A 26,312-nucleotide genomic window follows, 5' to 3' on the forward strand; every position below is an offset into this window, starting at 1 on the left:
CTCTGTTTTGACAGTTGCATCGCAGTAACAACTGTTGATTATTATATTTGAGAGGGACGAGACTTATTTTCACGCACACACACGCACAAATCTCTAGACTTTATCTTCAATTTGGTTCGAAATACAAGTATACAAAATCTTAGTTTAGAAAAAAGATGTATCTTAAAAATAAATAAAAACAAGACAGAACGCTATAGTCGGGTTGGTGTCCCGACTATCTAATACCCGTCACTCGGCTAAAGAGAGTGCGAGGGAGGTGGATGTATAACATTTTTTTGATTGCGTATGACTTTTTAATGAATGGTCCGATTTGAAAAATGTCTTCTACATTTCGAAAGGTATAAATATACACAACAACATTGCATTTTTTCTTCTCGGAAATCTTTAAAGGTGTGGGCGCCAGACACATTTAAAAATTGTTAGTGAGCGATTGTGGGCGTTAGAGGGGGCGTGGCGCTCGGCTAAAATAAACTTGCGCTGCGCAGGAAGCCAAAGAATATGTGTGGGAAATCTCAACCTTCTAGCTTTTGTTGTTTCTGAGATCTCAGCGTTCATACAGACGGACAGACAGACAGACGGACAGACGGACAGACGGACATGGCTAGATCTACTCGGCTAGTGACCCTGATCAAGAATATATATACTTTATGGGGTCGGAAACGCTTCCTTCTAGCTGTTACATACTTTTGCACGAATCTAGTATACCCTTTTACTCTACGAGTAACGGGTATAATTAGGAACTAATATTTTGAAATTTTACTTAGGCTGGCAAATTTTCACTTTTTCACTTTCACCGCTCTCTCTCCCAAGCCAATTGATTTTCTTAAAGTCTTGGTATGCAATCCTTTAAGTTTTTGCAATACCTTTCGATTGGTGTATTACTCATTACGGTCGGACTATCACAGCAGATTTTCAATTTTGCGGCTATATAATAGTAGTCGCCTTCGCACACTCTCCTGGTGCGCTTCGTCACTACATGGACTGCCGTCCATAGTGATTGAATATGATACCCAAGTTTGTAGCATTTTCAACATATTTAATGGGCATGCTGTTTATCAACAATGGCTGCAGGTCAACAATATTTACTTTCTTTTTATAAATTACGAGACATTTAGATTTTGTTGGGTTTAGACCAAGGCCATTGTCTTTGGCCCAGCTGCTAATTTTATCAAGCTCTCGATTACAAATATTCACACACTCGTTAATTCTACTAATGGGGCGGCTAACATACATCTGGACATCATCGGCGTACATGTGAACATCACTATTTGACAACACACAGGGAAGGTCATTGACATATAGAGTAAACAGTAAAGGACCAAGAACTGAGCCTTGAGGCACACCACGTTTAAGGACTACAAGAGAAGACGAAACATTAGATATTACTACAGACTGCCGGCGATTTTTTAGGTACGAGGTCATAAGTTTGACAGAAGTGGTTGAAAAATTGAACTGAGTTTTCAATTTTGAACACAAAACATCATGATTAACAGAGTCAAAAGCTTTACTATAGTCAAGAAGTACTAGAAGCGTCACGTTGGATTTGTCTGCATGTTTACGTATATCCTCCGAAATTTTTAGGATTGCCGAGGTGCAGCTACGTTTTATTCTGAATCCCGATTGGTTGTTGTTAAGTAGAGCATTATCACCTATATATGCGTTTATTTGGGCTGCCATAATGTTCTCAAAGGCTTTCGATAAGAACGGTAGAATTGATATAGGTCTATATTCCTTGTTGGCTTTCATAATTGGTATAATTTTTGCGATTTTCCAACAGTCAGGAAATGCGGATGTTGTAAATGCAGTGTTAAAAATGTGAGTTATGTATGTAAGAATTTTGGGAAGTATTAATTTAATGAATTTAGGATTCATTTCGTCTAGTCCAATTGCGTCTGATTTAATTTTAAGAATATTGACAAGAACTTCGTACTGATTAACACAAACAAATCTAAAACTATTATCACAGAAATTTTCAGGTACTGAATCCAGATACAAATTGTGGGCGCCAGACACATTTAAAAATTGTTAGTGAGCGATTGTGGGCGTTAGAGGGGGCGTGGCGCTCGGCTGAAATAAACTTGCGCTGCGTAGGAAGCCCAAGAATATGTGTGGGAAATCTCAACTTTCTAGCTTTTGTAGTTTCCAAGATCCCGGCGTTCATCCAGATAGTCAGACGGACACGGCTAGTGATCCTGATCAAGAATATATATACTTTATGTGGTCGGAAACGCTTCCTTTTAGCTGTTACATACTTTTGCACGAGTAACGGGTGTAATAAAACGAAATATTTACAGTAGATCACATTAAAATTATTTTTTTTTACTTTTATCGTGAATATAAGCTTTAAAATTTAAAAAAGAAAACATATGTATAGCAATGCAGAAATAAAGCTTATTTTATTACCTTTTCATTGATATGGGCGGATTCAGAGGTTGGTCCACTGCTAACTGATTTTCTCAAAAACTGACGATCATTTTTTGATACAATTTTCCTCATATGTCCTTCAAAGGACGACCTGTAAGCTAAGCCAGCACGCATTGTGAAGCACGCTCTGTGAGTGGAGATATTCTCCAAAACGTGGGGACCTGATTTTTCGAATGCATTTTTTTCATTTTTTCAAAAATTGTTCAGACTCGCGAATTACATGGATCGATAGATAATTTCATTCTAAACAATTTTGCATTTTAAATTGTTCGATTTGGTCCCCAGAAGCCCCAGAAATAAAAAATAAAAATTGGCCCCATGTTCCAGATTCCACCGTTTCGCTATCGCCGCTAAAGTCACCGACGCTAACTTGACGCAAATTTTAGACGCGGCGCAAAGAATAGTAAACAAACATTTTTTAATTCGGCCCCCAAATAGCCAGGTATTCCCTAAACTATTGAATTGCTGATTTGTTGAAAATTCAATAGAATTAGGGGAACGACCCAAAATTTTTCCTGTTGAATTTTCAAACAGCTGTTTTTTGTTGAAAAGTGATGTGATTTGATGTATTATTGCTAGTTACTGTCTAAAATTGTTACCAAGGTAAAAAGAACCACAAATATGCTCTCTAAGTTGATTTTTAAATAAATAATGCGTTCTGTTGATACTAAAATGTTACAGAGTTGCCATGACTTTTAATAAAAAATGTGACAACTATGGTTTTCAACGATTCAACAAAATTTTTAACAGCCCCGAGGCTGTTGAATTGCTGAAAATTCTGAAACTTGACTTCGTATGGAACAGCTTATTTACAGCTGACCAAAACTCAACAATTTAAGGAATCCCCTGAGCGAGAAAATTTATAAAAATGACCCCATCGTTCCAAATTTCACCGTTCCACTTTCGTTGATAACTCGTCGACGTTAATTTGGCGTACATGTCGCAGCAATCGATGTTTTTAAAGGAAAAATCGATTTAGGAATAAGAGTTTCTCTGGATCTTTTAGGGAGAAAGCAAAATAATCATCTGGCAACACTGGTTTCTACACCTTGACGAATTTGCTTGGTCCGTTGTGCGGTTAATTATCGGTTGTTTTTCAAACAAATACGCGAATGCTTAACCGTGACCACACCCCGCGCTCCATGAAAATCGAATACAATTTAATTCCCGAGCGTGACGCATGTAAACTTTAGATGGCCAATGCCATTGTGCAGGTGTACATAAGTGCTGTGTGTGCCAAATTGAGATTCTTCTGATAATATGTTTAGCGTTTAACCTTCGAAAACATTGCTCAGTGAGCCACACGAAGCTGGATTCCTAAGAGCTCTGAAAAATAAGTGTAGGTACCGTCGACTAAGAGATCCCTAAATCCCTAGGCAGTCGACTCTAAGCAAAAACTGTTCAGGCAACGTCAACGACGTCATTCCGAGACATTTCGCTTTTCATTTCGCAGCAGACACTTGCAACACAATGGGAATAGGAGGGGTAAGACTGGGAAACTCGATAGCGTCTTTCACACACCACGGCCACAGTCGAAAGTTGAAAATTCGAGGTCATCTACTTTGTCAAAAACTCTACTCAAGAAGTAAAAATGTTAATATTGTATAAGATCTCAACAACTATCTTTAAAAATTGTAAATCTAACTTTTCCAAACGATTTTCATTTGTTCTATCTACTATTTAAAAAAAATATTTGTTTGGAGTTCGTAACCAGTGTTCACTGGTCGGGTCAACAACCAAACGACTCGCTCCTCCGGCTCTTTGTTGGCGTGTGCATTTAGTCATTGATCGCGTCCGGTGACTTGGATATGGATGGGGTTGCTTTTGCCATCGCCATCTCCACTGACAACGCTGTTTCGCTTTATTGATGTCTTTAAAATTTGTTGAATGCAAAGGTCGATATACAGCCGTCTTTAGTGAGAGAGGCGAGTATTGTGGGGTGCAACCGGTTTGCGCCTTATTTGGATGAACTCGACTGCATAGATTCATCACTTGGTGCGACGGTAATAGTCTAGAAGAGCGGCCTGAGCACCAAAAACCGCGAAAAAATTACCCTCGATGGACCGCGATTTCTTAGGAATTTACGTGCAGAAGATTATTTGCGGAAATGCATGGTTCTCTTGTAATTGCATTTCAAAGTTGCGTGTTTTGCTATAAAAACAAAGTAGGATTTTGAGGTGTTTTGTGTCATTTTGCTATAAAAACAATGTAGCATTTTCTAGGAATTTATGGGTTTGCTATAAAAAACAAGTAGGCTTTTGTTGCTTAATCAGAAATGGCACTTTTGATTTTTGTTTACTATGGATTCCTGCAACGGGTGCACTATTTCTTATAAAGACTTTCTTGCCATGGACGAAGAAGAAGTGTTTGCATTTCTGCAGAGACATGGAGTTGTTCTAAAGAGCAAGGACTGTCCCAACTGCAGTAAGCCCGCAACATTGTCTTTCAATGCGAAGAGACCGATTAGTACGCCATTTTGGAGGTGCAAAAAAATTAAAAAAAAAAAATCGCGCGATTTTTTTTTTTAATTTTTTTGCCTCCGGCGCTTTTTTAGCATTTCCCATCTCTTTTTAAATACTAACAATTAACTATCTTAAATTTCAGGAATCCACCGATACGGACAATGAAAAAGAATAGGCTTAATCTGTACCACTAACCAGCATTTTTTATAAATAAATATTTACTGTCCAATCATTAACCATAGTTTTATATAGCATTTTATTTACTATTACAAATAAGTTACAAGTATAAGGAGGTACTGATAAAGACTAAGGTTGATCCTCCTCGGATTGCGATTTCTTAAGACACATCTTAAAAATGTATATGTTGGTCATCCATGGTCGCCCAAGCTCTTAAGGAATCACGGTCCACCGAGGATATTAATTCGCGGTTGTGGGGTCTGGCCTGCTATAAAAACAATTTCACATTTTTGTCGAATTTTTTCGAACGCTTATTATTTTGACAACAAACGGAAAGCCCATATGTTTTTTATAGCAAAATGACACAAAACACCTCAAAATCCTAGAAAATCCTACTTTGTTTTTATAGCAAAACACGCAACTTTGAAATGCAATTACAAGAGAACAATGCATTTCCGCAAATAATCTTCTGCACGTAAATTCCTAAGAAATCGCGGTCCATCGAGGGTAATTTTTTCGCGGTTTTTGGTGCTCAGGCCGCTCTTCTAGACTATTACCTCTTTTTTAACGTGTGTGTGTAACCCTCTCTTGCCAGATAAATTTCAGGCCTCTAATAAATGATCGAGACCAAAAGGAACATTCTTATACCCGCTACTCTAGAGTAAAAGGGTATACTGTATTCGTGAAAACGTATGTAACAGGTAGAAGTATAAATATTCTTGATCAGGATCACTAGTCGATTAGATCTAGCCAAGTCCGTATTTCTGTCCATCTGTCCGTATGAACGCTGAGATCTCGGAAACTACTACTAAGCTAGAAGGTTGAGATTTCCCACACATATTCTTGGGCTTCCTACGCAGGGCAGGTTTATTTCAGCCGAGCGCCACGCCCCCTCTAACGCCCACAATCGCCCACTAATGATTTTAAAATGTGTCTGGCGCCCACACCTTTAAAGATTTCCGAGAAGTAAAAGAAAATAAATTCTGTTATGTATATTTATACCTATCGAAATGTAGAAGACATTTTTCAAATCGGACCATTCATTAAGAACCAAAATTGTATATATCCATCTCACTCGCACTTACTTTAGCTGAGTAACGGGTATCTGATAGTCGATCGTTCTTTCTTGTTGTATTTATAATCGACTGCCTATCCCATTAATGAAATAACTTTTTTAGTAATAAGTTCTTGGTTGGATTTCATTGCAGAAGCAGCAAGAACATTTTCACGAATAAATGACTACCACAGGTCAAAGGGATATGAATTCAAACGACGGAGCATTGGAATCCACCGAAGAAGTGTCTCCTTTTATTGGTGGCAACAACTCTTGCTTAACGCCAGTAACCAACAGCGAGAATGGAGTCCAGAAGAATGCCATTACCGGTATGGGTCTCAACAGCACACAAAGAGGTGAACGAAATATAGATGAATACATACGTATCTAGTTAGTAGCAAAAGCCCTAAACTTCCGGTTAACTATTCGTTACGCAATACAAAGGCTCTTTTCTCGAATTAAAATTTGTTAAAGTCCGCGTTGACTCAGATTTTAAGAGTGTTAGGCACACACATGCAATGACATTTTGCCTAATATTTGTGTAAGTAATTTGTTTTAATAGGACGCTTCCAACCGCTGTTTTAAATGTATAAAAAAATATTGATCTGGCGTCTTTCGATTTAAATACTAAAATAATCCCGAATTTTCAATTACCGCACGAATAGCATTGTAATTGATTGCTTTGTGGCAATCTCTTAGTGCTTTCAAATTACTATGTTTAACAAGTTTACGCTCAGTAATCGACTTAATTAATTTTGGTTGATACAAAGTCGTTGTACGTAATCTAGCATTGAACAAATATACTGAAATAAGAATTAATTTGGAATCAATGAATTAAACTATCTGTTTATATAAGACTAGCAATACCCGAAGTGACGTTGTCCGCTACTATTAGCAAAGCATTTATTGCTGATTTTTTCATATATTCAAATTCAAATTAATATCAGAGTAAAATCCCGCGTAACCTTAGCTAAACAGTAAACCCACCTAGAACGCACTAATATTCTAATCCTTCTAACCATAACATACCTTACCTTAACACCGTATTACCCCTAATATAACCTCACCTTAACGCCACATATTTTATTCTAACCCTTGACACACTTTTTAGCACCTTAATGCTGTTTTCTCACCTGAAAAAAAATTTTCCTTACTATACTTACTTACTTTAACTTCACTTTTCCTTAGTAAGGGCTAGTACTCAACCCAACAAAAGGTCTTCCAAAACAAAAACAAAATTTTTTGACGTTGTTTTTCATATGAAGTTTTTTGTTTTGGACGACTTTTTGTTGGGTTTGGACGACTTTTTGTTGGGTTGAGTACTAAGCCTAAAACTTGTTTGTCACCTTAACCTTATCCTCACTAAAGTCCAAACGAACCCTACCTTTCTCACTTTCACCCTTCCCTTACATTACTTTTACCCTAATCTATCTAATACCTCCTTAATCGCAACTTAACCCCTAACCTCACCTTATTCCCACCTTAACTCCACCGTTCTGGTAGCCTAATTATATAGTTTTAGTTAGCTAAGCGAATGCATAGAAAAACTCTTACTCTTTTTTACAGTTTATCTTACGGATCCGCTCGCAGGATCGATAGGTAAACAAAAAAAGAAGTGCCCCAATGTCGGCTGGGGATCAACAATATTTTCGGAAATAAGGAAAATTAAAAAAAGCACCTAAAGCTCCAACTCGTTTGAATGAAAACAGTGGGTGTAATTTTGGAGACGAAAATCTTTAATATAATTTAAATTTTTGCAAAATATTTGATTGCATGCATTGGGTGATCCGTTATTTTATCCTAATTTAATCATTACATACTTATTTACATGCCAATTTATCGATGTGTTTGCGTTTCTCACATGCAAATGTGACGACTGAAAGTTTTTCCCTGCTCTCCCCTCGAAACCCAATCCAAAATATTTTTAAAATCAAGACAAAAATTCCTTGTTCTTTCTATGGGTTGGCTACACACTTTGACTTAGAATTGCATCCATTAGATAATCCGTTCTGGTATCCAAATAGTAAAATTTTGATCAGGTATTTTCAAACCAGAAAAAAAATTGGCCGCCTCTCTTTCGCTTCAAATGACTCTCTCTCTGCTCACTACTCTCTCGCTCTGCTTCTGCTGACGATCGTGAGTGCTGCGAACTGCCGAAGCATACAAAAATCAAAAACAACGTGCTGCCAAAAAGGCCCCCGCATCCCCCGCAATCTTACAAAAAAAATCATATAAAATCAACCGTGGGTCCAAAAAAAAAACATACCTTACTGATTGTATGGCACAGCTCCATACTTTAACCCTCTAAGACTTGCGTGCCTAAAGGCACGTATTACGTTTTTAGTCTTAACAAATAAACTAACATCTTTTTTTAAACGTCATTTTAGACCATAAGTATGTTCGCCAATATGGCTTAGAATCCTTAAAAGATTACGTTCCCCCTATACGATTCATAACATTTTTCGGCCCCAAACAAATCGACCCGCCCTAGTGAACGCATTAGGGGCTGTCCATATATTACGTAATCACGTTTTTGGTGATTTTTGAACCCCTCCCCCCCCTGGTGATCAAACGTAATCATTCAATAAACAAACCCCCCCCCCCCAATGATTACGTAATCCCAAGAATAAAATTTTTTTTGTTTTAATCTGTGGATTCAAACGGAGATGCAACCCAATCTTATATATTGTTTATAAATGACACATTCGGTTCGTCTACGCTGAAATTATCTCCAACATACTCTTCGTCAAGCCATTCCAGGTCTTCGCGTCCTTCGTGTGATTGAACTACTAAACATTTTCTTTTTCGCCGCCCAGCCACTAAAAAAATGTTTTCTCTGCTTTCCTATCTAAGTTTGTAGATATAATTAAAGGAAAAAAGTTTTTAAATAAATTCTTTAAATAAAAAAATGTATATAAAATGATTACGTAATCATTGTGCAAGACCCCCCCCCCCCCCCCCCCCTCCCCATGTAATCAAACATAATCATTTCAATGAACCCCTCCCCCCCCCCTAGGTGATTACGTAATATATGGACAGCCCCTTACTTATACGGCCATATGCTTTGATTGACTCAAGTTATGATCGAACCTTAAATACAACTCGTCTAGTGATGCTGACCACAAATATATACACTTTGTAGGGTCGGAAACGTCTCCTTCACCGCGTTGCAAACTTCTGACTAAAATCATAATACTCTCTGCAAGGGTATAAAAACTGGAAAATGTCACTATTTCATAATTAAATTATTTTTCTAAGCTATCATCATGCACTTAGAAGAGTCCAAAAATTTTTTTAAATACACCATTATTTTTCTAAGCCATTATAGTTTACAAATCCGTAATGATTTTTATTTATTTGATTTTTATAATAAAAGAAAAAAATAACTGTTATTTGTTGATTTTTATGTATAACAGTTATTTCCTTGACATTTAAAAAAAATTAAATAATTAAAAAAATATGCTAACCGAGTTTTATATAACTTACTAAAAATCTTTAAAAAAAAAAAGACAGCCGTGCATATTGTATAACTATATTTTTTTAAATTTGTTTTACCCACGAAATTGCCATAAATCAAGTTTGAGTTTTATTTTTGATCACGACGAATAACGGTTATTTCTCAACTTTTATTATAAAACTCAAAAAATAACAGTTATTCTTTGAGTTTTAATTTAGGAATCCGAAAATAACTGTTAAAATGTGATTTTTAACATAAAATACATAACAGTTAGGGTCCCTGATAAATTGTTCTCAAATTTATTTTAATTTTGTTGTCCTTCACTCAAACATTATGAATCCTATTTTGCATAAAATCCGATGTCTTAGTATTGACACTTAAACATAGGCTTGTAGACGGCGAAAATATGCAAAGTTACTTACAGGTACCTCAGTGAATATGGATCTGTCAATAGAGTACAATGTTTCTTTGGCTTCCCTCAAAATATCGTAATCGAGTGACAGCTCCGTTTATCCCAAGAGGAAACAATTTCGCTCAAATTTTAAAACCCAAACACTTATTTAGCAGAAACCAAAACAAAACTGACAACTAAAAAACAAACGCTAACAAAGCAGAGAAACTCGTTTTAAGACCCCGGCTCCCGCTACATTTTTGCGAGCTGAAATTACTTAGCAAACCCGAGACAACTCTGGCTCAGTCGAGATGTGTTGAGCTGAGCGAAGTGGAATAGTTAAGCTCGGGTTGTGAGTCATTTTCGTTTTTGCAGCAGTTTGAAGTTTGTCAAAGCTGAAAATGGAAAGCTGTGAGCCATTTTTCTCATCTATCTAATTACCTTCCAACGCTAGGGTCGTAAACCTTGATTACGGTTTAATCCCAACACTCATTTCCTCCTTTAGCTATGGATGCCACCAAGCGCAAAAAACTAAAGTCGCGCAACGCAGCAGCTTCTACTTCAGCCCCTAAAACCGAAACGACGGCGGCCTCTCCTAGTCTTCCTAGCTCATCTAAAGCCAACAGAACTGATCTTAACTATTCCAAGGATCATCTTGATGCTTGGCTGGAAAACTGCTTACGGGATGCCACCAACGCCCAATTGTCGTCGTCATCTGAGTTTTTGGACTTCATACCGCCCACAGCAGCAGCTCACAAGCAAATGTTTGTAGGTCAACAGCAGCTGCAAAATCAGCAGCAGATTAAACAGCAACTACAGTACCAGAAGCAGCAGGAATTTCCGAAACGTTCACAGCCATATGGTAGTGGCCCTGGCACGCCCTTCAGCTTGGGGATACAGCGCGTGAGTAGCAGCTATTAGCAGGAAAGCATTTCGTGTAAAACACCAACACAACGCAATTTCCCTCCGTACAGCATTCGCATTCTCTTAGTCATCGATACCCGATGTTATTCCCACCCCAGAGTCTTAATGGCTACGGTGGCGATGGTGGCCAGGAGTTTGCTAGCTTGCCTCCACTGGTCAACATAATGGGAGGGGCAGGAGGCGCTGGCTCAGAGCACGAACCGAATTCTACAGATGTGCTGGATGGAAGCGGAAGCAATCCAAACTTCAGCAGAGGGTAAGTCAAATCATTCATTCCGTTGTTAACTTTCTAATAATCTCCTTGATTTAAGTTTTCGATTCAGCGATCCGTGCCTTTTGAACCCCTCCGATAATGACTCAAAGTTGAGTGGTCATAATACCCCAGAGTGTCGGAATGGCAACAACAATGGCAGTGGCTGCGAATTGGCACAGCAAAACAAATTTTTCGCGACCCTAATGGAACAAATAAACATATTGCACGACACCAATTCCAAGATCTGCCGTAATTTGCACGAAACGAAAGGTTTGTAGGATTAGCTTATCTAGCTAAATTACTCATCAGTCACGATAATGCCTTTCGAAACTTATTCTGTCCAATTGAAACTTGGTTTTATTTACACAAATCTCCCGTGTACTCGAACTTACTTGCTATTATCCAATAATTTAGAATATGTTGCCACTCATTACCTCTTTCTATGTACTCTCTTGCACTCGTAAACACACTCACAGTTGATATCGAAGCTTTAAAGCACGCTCCTAGTGGCCACCTTTGGGCGGGGGTCGGCTCGGGGGGCATGCGGCACCGTAGAGATAGCTTAAGCGGATTAAGCACCCAAAGTCAACCTCTAGTATTTGGAGGTGGAATGGGAGGGACCCACAGCCCGGCGCCCACCTTTCATTCAGGTATAAACTAGACGGCACCCCTAATTTTGTCACACATCGTAGACGCTAATCACTTGTATCCGATTCTTTTTTTCCAGGCGCCTACACTCCAGGAATGATGACTGATGTTGTGCGAGAAGTGAAAGAGGCCGCACGCGTTCGCGAAGATGCACTCCTCAGTCGGTAAGAAGTTAATTCTAAGAGATATATACATACATTTTACATAAAATATTTATGCTGAAATGTTGATGCATATGTTTTTTTCAGAGTCAAATCAATGGTTGAGGAGCGCCAGTGGTCCTTAAACGAGGGCAATGCCCGTATTCTGCGAGATATTGATGATCTGAAGGTGGGTGCAGTATTAAATGTCCATGACATAGGTTTAACGTTCCTTATTTTTGCACGATAGTCGCATGTAATTCAGTTGCGAATGGAGAAAAAGGAGACTAATCAACGACTTTCGCATCTGGAGGCCGAAAACCAATGCCTGCGTCAAGCCCTAGCCTGTTGCTATAACCAGCGGCAAAGCCATCATGATATTATCTACGAAAATGACAGGGCTCGTGGTTCCCGAAAGCCATTCCCAAGTGGGGGTGGCTCCGGAGCTCCCGGAGTCAGACGGGCGCAATCTTTTAACCTGCACTACGGAACGATGCATCAGACGCCGTCCCAAACAACGCACTCACTGGAAGAGGATGACGAAATAGGAGAGGAACAGTTGCTGGAGCCGGACGAGGAGGAGGGCGATGATCAATCGCTCACTGGCACCAAAAGGCAGTCTTTTTCGAGCAACGGAAAGATGACTCCCTCAACCTCAACCGTTCACTCGCTGACACCTAAAATACCACAACATAAAGTTAGGAGTCCACCCACATTTGCGCTGATTTCGGATCAAGACAACCCGGGAATTCCACCGCCACTGCTGCCGCGCAAGAAGGAGCATACTCAGCTTAAACGGGAGCTCAGTGAAGCGGCCGCCGCACGTAAGGAGGCAAATCAACGTATAATTGTGTGGGTGTAGTCTATACTCTGTTCTATGTTCTCAAACTAACTCAGCACTGTTTTTAAAGGCAATACTTACTCGTACATTACTCTTGACCAACATGTTTACTAAAAACTATCTTAACCCGGTGGTAACTAATCACAAAATCTAAAATATTTTGCATTTCTATTCTTATCTTTCGACGGGTCCTTTTGGCTTTATACTGTGGCACTACTATAGCCTTGAAAAATTGGTTAAAGACCTAAACGCCCAGGTGGCAGGCCAGCCAAGGTGGAACTCGACCCTATCTGGCGCAGTATCTGATGCAGCTCTAGCAACGAAATTCAGTTTGGCAGACGGTCCGGTTACAGACTTATAGAGCTAGCTATTAGCCTCCGGCCCGAAACCCAAATGCCAGCTACAACCAGTGCGTGTCACTCACTTATAGCAGCCGGATCGACGGAAATATCGACGACACTGCACCTTTCGCTTCAAAATTATTTATAACTCAATAACCTGTACATAAACCCTTATTTATTAGCTAATCTGCGTTAATTACAACTCATTTAATTACACTGTATTACATCAAAAATGTAACTCGATGAATGCTTTCAAATCGTATTTGCTTTGATTCGCCGTTTAAAAAAAGCTCCCCTACGCAAAATTCTGTTTTTGACCAACTTTAAAATTATTTAACAATCGACAAGATTTCTGTTACATATTTGATGTCAAAACATTTTGAAAGTCCAACCCAAGCATTAATAGCATAACAAGAGAGAACTACGCAGGTACGCAAACAAATAGCCCCAGACTAATCGCTGCAAAACCTAGAAAGGATTTTAGCTGTAGATTACTACCTCATACTTGGAAACTTTCCATCACTTCACAGTTTTGAGCAGGGACCGTAATCATTATAAGTGATATAATAAAAATCAATATTTAATGATTATTTATTGATTTTTATAAATTGTACTCCATTTTAATAATTACTTGTTGAGTTTTTTTCAATCGCTCAAAGAATAATTATTATTATTGTGAGCGAAAAAAATATCGATTAAAAAATAATGATTATTTTTTGAGCGTTATTTTTTCGCTCAAAATATCGCTCTTCCATATATATAAAAAATTATTTTTTTAACTTTTTTTTCAAATCTAAAAATGAGGTTTTGTGAGGTCGTCGAGGTTCACTTTATAGTGCTGCGAAAACATTTTTCCAAAGAAACTACTGAGAAAGGAGATATCCCACTTTAAGCGATATTTTGAGCGAAAAAATAACGCTCAAAAAATAATCATTATTTTTTGATCGATATTTTTTTTGCTCACAATAATAATAATTATTCTTTGAGCGATTGAAAAAAACTCAACAAATAATTATTAAAATGGAGTAAAATGTATAAAACTCAAGAAGTAAAAGATCATTGCGGATATGGATAGAGCACACAAATAGTAGCCGATTGGTATAATTCGTTTGTTTGTACGGCTTTTCCAAGTGGATGATTTTTTTGCTTGAAAAATACATCGATAATCATTATTTACGGTCCCTGGTTTTGAGAAAACCGTGGTCAAAGTTCCAAGTTTTCGATTTTTTGGCAATTTTTGCGGCTTAATAGCAAGAACCCTTCGTAGCCCAGAGTCACAATTTACGGAAATGGTACTTTGAACCTTTAACTTCAACAGTTTCCAATCACCTACTTGGGCAACCTTTACTATTTTAGCTACAATGTATTTTACTAAGGTTAGTTTTGTCACTTTTTTCATCTATAGTAGCCTCATATTTTCCTTGTTGAAACTAGAATCGTATCAGGATACTACAGACAGAAAAAAGAACAAAAGGTGATCTTAGTAAAATGCATTGTAACTCAAGAAGTAGAAGGCGCCCAATTTAGCGGTTAGACACTGTTGAAGTTAAAGATTCCAAGTGACATTTCCACCAAACTATGGCTATAAGCTACAAAGAGTTTAGTTTTTATTAGTAACTGTGACGTGATGAAAAAATTCCACGTAGGAGGTAGTAATCTACAGCTAAAATCTTATCAGGTTTTGTAGAGTTTAGTCCTGGGCCAAAAAACTGTCCTTATTTTGTCGACCTGTGCTATCAGATACCCGTTACTCAGCTAAAGGTGCGAGGGAAATGGGTATATAAAATTTTTATCGTGCAGAACTTTACGTAAAGAAATTTAAATTATTTTGATTTTGAATCTCTTTGCCATTAAAATAGGTTCAATGTTGACCAAAAAAAGCATTTTGTCAATTTTGAGGTCCTTTTTCACAAACAGAGTTTAACTTTGGGATTCGAAGATAATACGATTTTTCGAAATCCATTGAGGTTAATAAAAAACATTAATTTTTTAGTGTTATTTAATTTAATCCATTTTTCAAACTTGAGCTAAATTCGATTATGTATTCAGATTGCGAACAAATTATTTGTTTACTAAAAATAAGTTCTGTTTCTAACATTCGATGAAGAATATGGTAATCATAAAATACGTTATCAGTTTTTTAACAAAGATGTATTGCATTATCTGCTTTTAAGAACTTTAAACTGAGAAATCTTGTACCTAATGAAATGATCAAAATCTAGTATTAGGAAAATATTTTTTACTCGGATAAGTGAAGTAGTAGTAGTAAGTTAACCTAGAAAGTGTAGCTGTTAACTATTTTTGTTAAGTGCCATTTCATTGAACAGAAATATATTATATTTGTAAATATATAATTACTAAAAACTATTGTATTGCGTTTAAAGAATGGATCAAAATAAAGCGGTTTTATACAATATACCATTAATAGAATACATCATAAATATATTACATACATATATGCGCATTTATTTAAAACATTTCGTCACATAGACACTCTTACGTAGTGGTCAAACTAAATTCTAAAACGTTTCCATTTTTTATGGGCTCGACTTGTCATTTGATCCGTCCGACTGCGTAGGCGGCGTCACTGCTGCCGTCTGCTGCGGCCAAGTCAACTCAAATCTTACAACGCATCTATGAGTTTGGATACATGTATGGAAAAAATCATTTTAAATCTATTTAAACTTTAAAATATAAGAGATTAACTATGTTATAATTGATGAAATGGTTGGTGTTTAAAAAATGGGATTCATTTGATGTGATGATTAAAGTGACAAAAGAGCTGTTCTACATACATTGTGCCGCCATGTCACTGCTGTCGATCCCAAGCATGGCTAACTCATCGAGTTCCGCCTGCCGCCGAATCTTCTCACTGTCTGAAGGCGATACCGGCGGCTGTGGTATGCTTGAGATGCCTGCTTGCTTTTTGAGGGCTTTGCTTTTCATCTCATCGTCGACTGGAGGAGAGGCTGGGGGGGAACTTGGCATTGGGATATCCTCTGCGTCAATCTGTTTTAAGTTGGCTCCATTTTTTCCATTTAGAATCTGCGAATCCTCATCCTTTTTGGAAATTCGTATTGTAGAATTATTAGACGCTTCCGTCTCATCAATGGTCACGAGATGAATACCCTGCTTGGCCAGGTCTTGAAGATTATGCTCACTAAGCACTGCATCATCTTCAACGATAGTGGTTATAGTCTGAGGCTCACTTTTTTTTCCACTGCTTTCATTTGATGCCTCTAGTGCCGCTCCTTCGCTAGGAAATATTATGTCAAGGGCTTCGGCCAGGTCTTTTGGCAGTTCGCCGTCGCGTGGTTGAGCCTCTGCGTCTATCGATCGTGATATCGGATCAGATTCGGCTTCGTCAATGCCAGGAGGCAAGACGTCCTTCTCATGGATTTCGTTTTCAAGCTTTTCGCTATCCTCTGGACCATTGGCTTCCCCGTCAGAGCCTTCTCCCGGGGGGGGTGGAGGCGGACAATTTGTCATCAAGTTGGCGAATTGGACGGGATCTGGCATCAGCTCGTCGTAATCTACCATCATACCCGCATCAGGATGGAATGGAGGAGCATTGCCAAAGGCATCTTCCATCATAGCCATCTGAATCTGTGCCGCTGTCGGCGCTGGCTGACGAGCCGTTGATCCACCCAACGGTGGAGGCGGTGGAGGTGGTGCCTCTAAACAACCGTTGCTGTAGACGGCAACAGCTTCGTAGTTGGAAGCTGCAACTGGCTGCTTTTTAAATACTGGCATCTTGCCGATAAATGGTAGCTTCTTTCCCCCAGGTAAACTATTGCTACTAGGCTTTGACGACTTTGACTTGCTCTCTGCATCCTTTTTGTCGCGCTTACTATCCGTTTGCTTGCGTTCGGGAACCGTACGGGGCCGAAACTCGGAATGCTTTACGACTGGGCGTTCTATCCGCTCTGCAGAGCGACTACGGCTACGACGACTTCGACCTTCTCGGGAACGACTTCTCCGGCTGGATCTAAAGGGCGAACGAGAAAAGTGCCTGCCACGGCTTCGCGACCTACGCCGGCGACCACGGTCCCTATCACGCTCTCGATCTCGTCGATCTCGGTCCCGTCCGCGACTGATGCTACGGGTGTGGCTGCGCCGCTTGGAACGTGATCTGGAACGGGATCGGGAACGGCGTCCTCCGGCTCGCTTTAACTTCTCTTCACTTGCGAATGCTGCATGCGGTATTATTTTACGGTCCTCCGAATCTCGACTTCCTTTATTCTTGAGCCTGCCTTTGAGCTGCTCCAAAAGTTTTTTCTCACTCTCACTTATTACAGGCTGAACGGTATTCCATTGCTTCAGCATGGCATCGTCCCGCTTTTTTTGATCCTCCTTTAGTTCTTCGCCACTGGCAGAAGTCCATTTACCCCGACCAGAAGCATTAATAGAATCCTTTATGATTGGAGGCGGCGGCGGAGCTAGAGATTGGAGAGGTACTTCTGACTTAACAGATGTTTGGGGGTTTTCTTGTTTCCGCATGGTCACGCGTATTGACGCGGCAACATTTGCCCTTTCGGCTGGCCCACTTGATGGCTCCTCGGTACGCCCTTTCTTTGGTTGCTGCGCCCTGTCATCTTCCGAGGAAGAGCTATCAGAAGATGACGATGTGCTGTTGGCGTCGACTGTACTTCGCTTGCTCTTCTTTCCATGCTTACCCTTCTTTTTCTTTCTCTCACCGCTGTTCGTAAAAAGGAAACATTTTATATAGCGAACTATAAATTTTCCTTCCATTCTTACCTCTTTTTCTTGCGTTTTTTTGACGCCTTGTCTTCGTCTTTCTTGGTCTTTTTATTCTTAGAGTCATTGTGCTCCTTTTGTTGATTCATGGCCCGCTCACGGTTTGCCTGCCATTCGATTTCATAGTTGGGACTCTGGCTTAAAAATAGCTACAACGAAATGTTTGTAAAATAATTATTGATGTTAACTTTTGCTAATAAGGACAAAGCTAACACTGTGCAACATTTTTAGGGTTATAAAATGTAACCGCAATTCTGATTTCATGGGCGGAAAGAACTCATCGAAATAAGCTAAAACCCATTTGGGTTTCTCTGGCTTAGCTCGCGTTTACCTATTATAGCGAGTTAAAGTTTTACATACAAAATTTATTTGTAACGGCCATATCTTGTGAACCGATTAAAATTTCACTATCAAGTCTTCAGTGATTATGTAGCTATGAACCCAAGGAACTAAATTGACAAATGACTCTTGCGCAGACGTACACCTAGCGCGTTAAAAATCGAAAAATTAGGCAAATTTGTTTTTTAACGCGCTAGGTGCACTAGGTGCTAAGTGCGCAAGAGTCATTTGTCAATTTAGTTCCTTGGGTTCATAGCTAGAATATATTCTATCGAAATGTAGAAGACATTTTTCAAATCGGACCATTCATTAAAAAATAATGCAATCAAAACTTTATATATCAATCTTCTTCGCACTCCCCTTAGCTGAGTGACGGGTATTAGATGGTCGGGCCACCGGACTATAGGGTTCTCTCTTGTTTGGTTTTGGTTTGGTTCATTTGGTCCTATGTGTCGAAACTGATAAAACTTATAAAATATTACCTTAATGTTAAAAACTAAATTTGTTTATGGACCACCTCGCAACGCATACTTTTGGGTCCGACTGTATTCTTAAAGATAAAATAACCAAATAAGGCAACAAACCGATCTGGACTCCCTATTAACGAATTCGTTCGGCTGAAATAATGCGGTATTTTTGTTGCTATTTCAACACGATAGGTTTTGCTAGAAGAGCTACTGCTTAAAATAATTTATTGCACAACTCACCTCATATTTGTTTGAGTGTAGCCGGGACTTGAGATGAGCAGAAGCGCAGTGCAAGTCTCCAATCCAAACACTGCAGAGCTTGCAGAACCAAGCGTTGGCCGGCACCAGAAACTGCATGCCCCGCACAGGGACGCGTTTGGCAGGCGCGTTTTCAAATGTAGGAAAGGGATCGTGGTCAATGCCCACATGCCAGGGAGTTTCTATGGTCTCGCGATTCATGTGTTCCTCTGCATGCAAATGCTTCAGATAGTCTCGTGCGGACTTTGGAAAAACGCCACAACTCTCGCACCAATGCTGTTCAGGATCGAAAAACACAAAGTTGTAATTTTGTGCTGAAGTTGGTACTGGCTTCGTTTCACCGTGTCGCTGATTTGACTTCATCGACTTCATGGCGCGGTGCTTAAGACGATTAGTAGGACTACCCTCAGTACCGCCGATCTCGTCCTCGCCATCGGATGATGAATCGGACGAACTGCTAGACGATGAGGTGGAGTCCGAGCTGTCAGCGGAACTATCGCTTGAGGAGTGGGACCGGCTACCCTGCTGTTCAGTCTGAGACTTCTCGTGGAGCTTGGGCTTAGAAGGTTCATCTTCTAGGTCTTCATAGCCAATTATGCCGTTAAGCATGTCAATAACGTTTTCGATTGTGTCTAGTTTCTTCTTAATTTGAACCTATGTACAAAGCAAATAATTTACACAAAGCTTCATTACTTAGTAGGACCAAATATTTTTGCGTTTGGGATTTATTTCACCTGCAGGCGGTCGTTTTCTTCGATGAAATTCTTTGTGGTTGGAGAGGGCGGCGCTTCGCCTGCTGCCAGATCTTCACGCTGCTCCCTAAGCACTTTCATTTCCTTTTTCAGCAGCGTTACCTTCTTGACGTAGTTGGCCCGCTGCTTCTTCAGCTCGTCCTTCTGCTTCTCCGCTTCTTGAGCCACGGCTGCCGATTGGCGGTATATAGATGGGGATAAACAGAGAAGAACCAATTAAAACACATTCTGGCCAAAGTAAATAAAGATCAAATTTCATTTAGAAATGCATTCTTAAATGCATTTCACCGGCTAGTTACACACGGATGCAGTCGCCGCAACGGATCTGACCGCGTCGTGATTGTTTGTTCTGCCAGTCCTCGATGGGGATGAAGTGCCAGTTGGGGCGACGGCGGGCGTCCAGATTGGCGGAAATGCGTTTTTCGACTACCGCCACACAAGAACTGCAATACTGCGTGTTTTATTGTCAACGAATTGGCATTCCCAGACCCTCGCTTGGGACGGTCTTTGTTCGTTCGTGCTGCGCGTGTACGGCTAGATTCGGATTGATCTGATCTTTACCCTAGACTTTTGGTAATTTCTGGTTTGCGAGTCTTTAGCGCGCATTTAAGTTACAAGTACAAGTAATCATGACAACAGTAATAAAACATAATGTGAGAGGTTTGCATGTGAATGTTCGTAGGGACCACATCGTAATTCATTTCCACACTTACCGTCCTGTGGCGCCAAACCTGCGCTTTCAAGCGCTGGCCCTTTCTGCTCATCCTCCAGCTGCTTGTCCGGCGGAGTTTCGCGAGCCTGATGTGGCTGGGCTAGGGCGTCCGGAGCAGGTGGCTGCATTCCAGCCATGGGCTGTGTCATCCAGACCTGCTGGCCATATTCTGCAATGAAGATCGGCCCATATAAGGTTGCGATTTAAGATGCTGGTCTCTCGTGCTCACCATTTACGCCCCAAGCGCCTGCGGGTGGACCGTAGTCGGCTCCAAAAGCAGACTGTTCGGGCGGAGGTCCTGGCATGCCGTAACTCGGTCCCTGAGGCGGAAAGGCATTAGGCGGCATTCCGTACTGGTGGCCATATACATCGGGTGGAGCGCCGTAGGTAGCGTACATTTGCGGGGCCATGACATTGTAGCCGGGAGGCATTTGCTGAGGCGGTACTCTTTGCGACGGGGGAAGAGGAGGCGATGCTGGCTTCTTTTTGGGCGACCAACGACCTCCACGACGAGGCGAGACGCTGCGTGTGCGAGAACGTCCGTAGCGGCGCCCTCGACGGGCAGGTCTGCGGTCCGGGGAGCGGTGACGGTCGCGGTCAAAGCGGCGTCGTGGATAGCGACCGTAGTCGGGCGAGTCATAACGTCCGCGGCGCGGGGGAGTCGGTGAGCGGGACACGGAGCGCCGTCGCCGCGTGTTTGGGGGCGAGGCGGCGTTTCGGGAATCGGAACGACCACGGGATTGAGATCGACGCCTGGAACTTGACTTGATACCCTTTCCCGATGCACTGCTCCTCGAGTCACTCTTCTCGTTTCCGCTTTTCTCTTCGACGCCGGGTGGACCCGGGGGAATGTCGGCCGCGTTGCCCAGACGCAAGTCCACCACCGGCTGCTTCAGAGCAGAGTCTTCGTCCATCAGAAAGCCGTGGTAGAGTCTCTTTTGCCGTTAGGTCAATGTCAAAATCGCTTTTTTCTCGTATATTCCGAAATTACGTGTGGAAAATAGTCGAATATAGAGCTGGAACAAGAATGGATTATTGTTCGATATAATCGATGTTTCTAGAAATTTTTGCTATCAACAATCGATTATTTTAAAAAAGGGAATTTTTCTTACCCTATTACTTATACCCTATTCCCACAGAGTCTGTGCGTTGGAAATCGTTGGAATTTTTCTAGGGATCTGTTGAATTATTGAATTTCGGTCAGCTGTTCCATACAAATTCAATTTTTAAAAATGACAGCAATTTAACAACCTTGAGGCTGTAAAAGCCCAGAGTTCACCTTATTTTATAAGAAAGAGCTAGTACTCAACCTAACAAAAAGTCGTCCAAAACCAAAAACTTCTTGTTGAAAATTCAACAGAAAATTTCAGCAATTAAGGGAACGACCCAAAATGATTCCTGTTGAATTTTCAAACAGCTGTTATTTGTTGAAAAATTGCACGGAACTTTAAGCATGTTAAATTTGATTTATTATTGCTAGTTACTGTCTAAAAGTGTTACCAAGGTAAAAAGGACCACAAATATGCTTTCTAAGTTGATTTTAAAATAAATAATGCGTACTGGTGATACTAAAATGTTACAGAGTTGCCACGACTTTTAAAAAAAGGTGACAACTCTGGCTTTTCAGCAATTCAAATTTCAATTGCTGAAATTTCTGAAAGTTGACATTGTATGGAACAGCTGATTAACAGCTGACCAAAATTCAACAATTCAGCAGTTCAACAGTTTAGGGAATCCCCCTATTAATGTTGCACAGTGAAACCAAATGCAAGAATATTTTTTAGATAACGGAAAAATATTGTAGTTTCAAAAATTTATCTCTTTAAACTTATTTTTCCAATTTAAACAAGAACGCTATAGTCGGTTTTGTGTCCCGACAATCTACTACCCGTCACTCAGCTAAAGGGAGTGCGAGGGGGATGGATATATAAAATTTAGAGGGGGCGTGGCGCTCGGCTGAAATAAACTTGTGCTGCGTAGGAAGCACAAGAATATGAGTGGAAAATCTCAACCTAGCTTTTGTAGTTTCCGAGATATCAACGTTCATACAGACAGGCAGACAAACATGGCTATATCGACTCGGCTAGTGACTCTGATCAAGAACATATATACATACTTTATGGGGTCGGAAACGCTTCCTTCTAGCTGTTACATACTTGTGCAGTAACGGGTATAAAAACGAAATAATTAGCTCGTGCTGCCCGAGCAAAATTCATGAATCTCTCGTGCCTAAATAAAATTAAACTATTTCGTTAAAACTTAACAGATTTGGCTGCTATTTTGCTAAATCCACTTTGCGTCTTAAGTCCGTTAAGGCCGTTTTCTAGTCCGTCTGTTAAATTTAAATAAAGGTTAAACCCTGATTTCTCATAAAGTTTCATGGTTTTAACCGTACTTAAGATTTAACAAACGGACAGAAATCGGCCCTTAGTACCTTAAAAAACAAGAAAAACTTATATATTTAATAACTTGAAAAGTAAATAAAGTTGGCAGGATCAGTGTCAATCGTATGCTGGCATTAGGGGATATGTGCCCACAAGTCGTTTTTTTTTAATTTGGGTTCTTTTACGGCGTTTTAAAGGTATTTAATCGTGCAAAAATGCAAGGCAAACAGGTCAGCCCATGGCTTCAAGTGGTCAGGGGAGCGGAAGGATCACAGATGAGGAAATTGTCAACCCTTAAATCTCCTAGGCGCAGATCAAAGATGTGGATGCAAAGGACTTTGGCAAGATTATTCACACCATAGTCTTCCAAAAGGCCCATCAAGGTGCTAACTAAATTTTATTGAAGTTAAATGAAAAGCGCAAATATTTAGGAAATAGTTAATTTAAAGTTTAAACACAAGTAAGCAAAAAATTGTGTTCAAGCAAATAAAGCACATTTTTCGTTTATTAAAAAAAAAATTAGTTTTAACAATTTACATTTTAATTTGTTTTGTGACCCCAGAATCTCTTTAAAAGTTAGGTGATCGACCTTAGAGATTTTTAATTTATTAATACTCATTATTTTAAAAATTATGTTTAATAAAAAACAGAAACATCTTATTCAAAATTTAAATCAAAAACTTTATGACTCAGACTCATTAACATTATTTCAGTTATAGTTCCCGCAGGTTGCCGCCAAGGGCAACCTTTGCTATCTATTCTTTACTCTTTCGAGTGTTTACTTAGATGCCAATTTATAAAAGCATTTTCTGGTAGTAGTTGCACTTAAGCATACCGTTGCAATAATGCTATAAAAGCTATAAAAGCCTTTGTATGCTTCTAGTAGACCATCAGTTTGTTATAAGATGAAGCTTCAGCTCGCCCTTAGCGCTCTCTTTGTGATTTTGTGTGGCCTTGTCCAAGCCTATGATGGTGACGGACAACCGGGTTGCAAGTCCCAAGTCGAGCTAGATATAGGACTCTTTCGAAACAATTGGGATGCCACGTCGTACTGGAAGTGTGAGACACTTGACAAACCAGCCAGCGAATTGAAGTGCCCCAGCGAAACGGGATTCATGGATAGTCTCAAGAACTGTGTCAGCTGGGAGGAATGGGAGTGGGAGAAACCCGTGGCCCCGATCAGCGAAGCAGATTAATAACTAAACGCATATAGCAGGAAAATAGAACAGCAAAATGTGATTATTGATGTTGTTAAATTGAAAATAAAAAACTTGCGTTAGGGGTGGTATACGCAGTAAAACAGATTCTTATGATACCGGTAGGAGCAGAAACAGGATTTAGTCGCGTGTGCGAAGCCCCCAAATCGATGTGCGACGTGTGCCCACAGTCGGGCGTGAAACCGAACTGTGAATGAACTTGTTGATGCCCATTTTGGGCATTTGTTTCTCAAGGACTTCCATTGCAGCGTCCGACAGCATCCCAAATATGTCCAAATAAGTCAGAGAGGCCATAGCCTTTAGTTCACTGCAAGCAAGAAGTAAGGGTAGAAATAAATGAAATGTGGGCCAGAATAAACTTACATAAATCTTGTAGCCGGAATGAGATAACAACGGGAAACGGACAAATACTCCAGCATCTTAAACTTCATAATTGCTGTAATGGCTGCTGGGGTTAGGCTATTACAGTCCGATAGATCGAGTTCCAACAGCTGAGGGCATCGTTTTTGTAGCGATGCTACATCTAAAGAAAATAATTTAAATTAATATGGATTGGGCTAGGAAAGACCTGATCGGGCACTACTCACGAGAGTCAAACAAAACACGTCGGCAGCCAGCGATATTAAGCCGAATAACATTGGGGGAGATGTGTGTGACCAACGCCGTTACAGCATCTGCACTTAGATCAGTCCACGATATGTTTAAGCTGCTTAGATTGGTCAGAGACTCCATCAGCAGGCGCACACTGTTGGCTGTTAAACCGCTGGTCATGGTCAGATTAACTGCCTCCAAAGCTTTATTTTTGGCGATTTCCGTGCAGATGCTATCATCGAGCTCAGTGTTTTCTAAGCTTATTTTTTTTAGTTGGCGGCAGTGGGACAATAGTGTGAGAAGTGAACTTCGGTTAATAGAGGCCATGCTCAAGTCAAGATATTGCAGTCGCACCCTTAAGCCTGCCGATGATGGTGTGAAAGCTGGCTCCTGGATCTGTTTTTCAGGAATGAAATAAATCTGTTATACTCTTATGACAAGGTACTTACACTAGCCTGGGCCAGGCGTAATACCAGGACTCCTCGCCGCACAATTTGCTCGAGGGCGCCAGGGCGAATAGTCCGCAGACCCAGATCCAACCTTGTCCACAAGGTCTCATCACGGGAACAGCGGTTAAAGCGCCGACAAACGGTGGCCATTCGAAGTAGCGTCTTCTTCGGAAGCCACTTGAAAATGTCCAAGAGTATTTCGTCGGAGAGCCTTTCGAAGTAGTTTATCCCGCTGTTGATGTGGGCGCTCATGGCAGGGGTTCGGTACACAAAGAAGCTGTCCGAGGGCATAAGACGTGAAGTGATCTGTGCTGTCAAAGGCTTCTTTGCCTGTCGAACTTGTGCCAATCTGCTGGTGGAGGGTTGAAAGTTGAGCGGTGCCGCCGCCTCACTCTGGTTGTTGCAGGTGACTGCAGCTAGGGGGTTTCGCAAGCGCTTGCTGGGCGAATTCGAGTTACTGCCGCAGTCAGAAACCAACGTCGAGCGCTTTGCTTGGACCAGGGTCTGCAGCTTTTCGGCCGACTGGCGGGTCAGGGATAGTGCATCCTCTACAGTAATACTGTCCTGTGTGGTGTCCGCCGTGGATCCCAGGCTCAGGCGCTGAGTATGCTGGAGCTGGTGTGCCATGCGCGGCACATTTGCGTATGGAGTTGTCTCGTTGGAGTTGTCGTCGCTGGTGGCACTGGCACTGACTGCCAACGCCATGGCTGAGAGGGCTGAGGAACTGCTCTCCTCGGAGTCCAGCATTCCGATGCCCATTTCCTCCAGGGCCTCAAATGTTAGTGCAGAGGGCGATGAAGGGTGCTCGTAGTGGGACGACTTCGTGGCGGAAACTAGTGCGCCCACGGCCGATGCGGGGTTCTTACTGGTCGAGCGTTTTCTGCAATAGTCGGGGATTAATTATAAGTGCACAGCTGGATAGTGCTTCATCAGCACAGGGGCAGGGGTTAAGAACCCGCAATTGATAGGCACTTTGCTGACCCCGTTTGTCCAACTTGTGGGGGCGTGACGTCACGGGAGCAATTCACTAGCCACTTCTTTGCCAACAAAGGGATAAGAAATTACCTGGTGACAGGGCACAGATTTTCCATATTTTCTGTACCTCTGTTCTTTCGACTGCTCATATTTTCACAAAATTCTCTCTTGTTTTCCGCCGTAAAGACAAAATGTTCGCGCTATTTTTGCAGTGTTCAGAGTTGTCACCGGGTTCACATTTTAGTATATAAATTTTGGTATAAATATTGTGCATATATGATATCGTTATCGATATATG

At 40.7% G+C, this 26,312-nt stretch overlaps 4 protein-coding genes across 14 annotated transcripts; 2 read left to right on the forward strand and 2 right to left on the reverse strand.

Moving 5' to 3' along the window:
* The first annotated feature begins 3,439 nt into the window (after positions 1 to 3,439).
* Positions 3,440 to 15,476, forward strand: LOC108069706 (uncharacterized). Of its 10 annotated transcripts, none has more exons than XM_017159910.3 (10): positions 3,440 to 3,767; positions 6,272 to 6,473; positions 10,471 to 10,868; positions 10,940 to 11,145; positions 11,201 to 11,412; positions 11,619 to 11,792; positions 11,870 to 11,954; positions 12,039 to 12,120; positions 12,181 to 12,782; positions 12,994 to 15,476. In XM_017159910.3, exons 2-10 carry the CDS (start codon positions 6,299 to 6,301, stop codon positions 13,130 to 13,132), a joined length of 2,073 nt encoding a protein of 690 aa, XP_017015399.2. In that variant the 5' UTR covers positions 3,440 to 3,767; positions 6,272 to 6,298; the 3' UTR covers positions 13,133 to 15,476. The 10 variants fall into 10 exon arrangements, with proteins under 10 accessions (XP_017015399.2, XP_017015398.2, XP_017015401.2 ...); XM_017159909.3 differs by having other exon boundaries at positions 3,440 to 3,763; XM_017159912.3 differs by having other exon boundaries at positions 3,440 to 3,763; positions 12,181 to 12,754.
* A 106-nt stretch (positions 15,477 to 15,582) lies between these two features.
* On the reverse strand, positions 15,583 to 21,414 carry LOC108069705 (zinc finger matrin-type protein CG9776). Of its 2 annotated transcripts, XM_017159906.3 has the most exons (7): positions 20,628 to 21,414; positions 20,400 to 20,567; positions 19,669 to 19,856; positions 18,917 to 19,588; positions 17,871 to 18,019; positions 15,908 to 17,811; positions 15,583 to 15,746 (listed from the first exon to the last, which is right to left on the reverse strand). In XM_017159906.3, exons 1-7 carry the CDS (start codon positions 21,310 to 21,312, stop codon positions 15,736 to 15,738), a joined length of 3,777 nt encoding a protein of 1,258 aa, XP_017015395.2. In that variant the 5' UTR covers positions 21,313 to 21,414; the 3' UTR covers positions 15,583 to 15,735. The 2 variants fall into 2 exon arrangements, with proteins under 2 accessions (XP_017015395.2, XP_017015397.2); XM_017159908.3 differs by lacking the exons at positions 19,669 to 19,856; positions 20,400 to 20,567; positions 20,628 to 21,414 and having other exon boundaries at positions 18,917 to 19,210; positions 19,276 to 19,416.
* A 2,253-nt stretch (positions 21,415 to 23,667) lies between these two features.
* On the forward strand, positions 23,668 to 24,082 carry LOC108069710 (uncharacterized). The gene has a single exon (XM_017159918.3). It carries the CDS (start codon positions 23,688 to 23,690, stop codon positions 23,976 to 23,978), a length of 291 nt encoding a protein of 96 aa, XP_017015407.1. The 5' UTR covers positions 23,668 to 23,687; the 3' UTR covers positions 23,979 to 24,082.
* Skp2 (S-phase kinase-associated protein 2) lies at positions 23,993 to 26,298 on the reverse strand. The gene is made up of 5 exons (XM_017159914.3): positions 26,105 to 26,298; positions 25,040 to 25,919; positions 24,587 to 24,986; positions 24,363 to 24,522; positions 23,993 to 24,306 (listed from the first exon to the last, which is right to left on the reverse strand). The coding sequence occupies exons 1-5, from the start codon at positions 26,161 to 26,163 to the stop codon at positions 24,120 to 24,122; spliced, it is 1,686 nt and encodes a 561-aa protein (XP_017015403.2). The 5' UTR covers positions 26,164 to 26,298; the 3' UTR covers positions 23,993 to 24,119.
* Between the last annotated feature and the right edge of the window lie 14 nt (positions 26,299 to 26,312).

This window comes from Drosophila takahashii, chromosome 3R, assembly GCF_030179915.1.
Source record: "Drosophila takahashii strain IR98-3 E-12201 chromosome 3R, DtakHiC1v2, whole genome shotgun sequence".
Lineage (NCBI taxonomy): Eukaryota > Metazoa > Arthropoda > Insecta > Diptera > Drosophilidae > Drosophila > Drosophila takahashii.

Bases quoted from the DNA above. Each gene is read 5' to 3' on its own strand.
- LOC108069706 (XM_017159910.3), top strand. From the start codon at position 6,299: ATGACTACCACAGGTCAAAGGGATATGAATTCAAACGACGGAGCATTG. The intron at 11,146-11,200 runs GTAAGTCAAATC...CCTTGATTTAAG, and splicing joins AATCCAAACTTCAGCAGAGG to TTTTCGATTCAGCGATCCGT. The intron at 12,783-12,993 runs GTGGGTGTAGTC...GCACTACTATAG, and splicing joins GCAAATCAACGTATAATTGT to CCTTGAAAAATTGGTTAAAG.
- LOC108069710 (XM_017159918.3), top strand. From the start codon at position 23,688: ATGAAGCTTCAGCTCGCCCTTAGCGCTCTCTTTGTGATTTTGTGTGGC.
- LOC108069705 (XM_017159906.3), bottom strand. From the start codon at position 21,312: ATGGACGAAGACTCTGCTCTGAAGCAGCCGGTGGTGGACTTGCGTCTG. The intron at 19,857-20,399 runs GTAAGTGTGGAA...GCCAATCGGCAG, and splicing joins AGGTTTGGCGCCACAGGACG to CCGTGGCTCAAGAAGCGGAG. The intron at 19,589-19,668 runs GTGAAATAAATC...CTTTGTACATAG, and splicing joins AAGAAAACGACCGCCTGCAG to GTTCAAATTAAGAAGAAACT.
- Skp2 (XM_017159914.3), bottom strand. From the start codon at position 26,163: ATGAGCAGTCGAAAGAACAGAGGTACAGAAAATATGGAAAATCTGTGC. The intron at 25,920-26,104 runs GTAATTTCTTAT...CGACTATTGCAG, and splicing joins AATCTGTGCCCTGTCACCAG to AAAACGCTCGACCAGTAAGA. The intron at 24,523-24,586 runs GTGAGTAGTGCC...TATTTTCTTTAG, and splicing joins ACGTGTTTTGTTTGACTCTC to ATGTAGCATCGCTACAAAAA.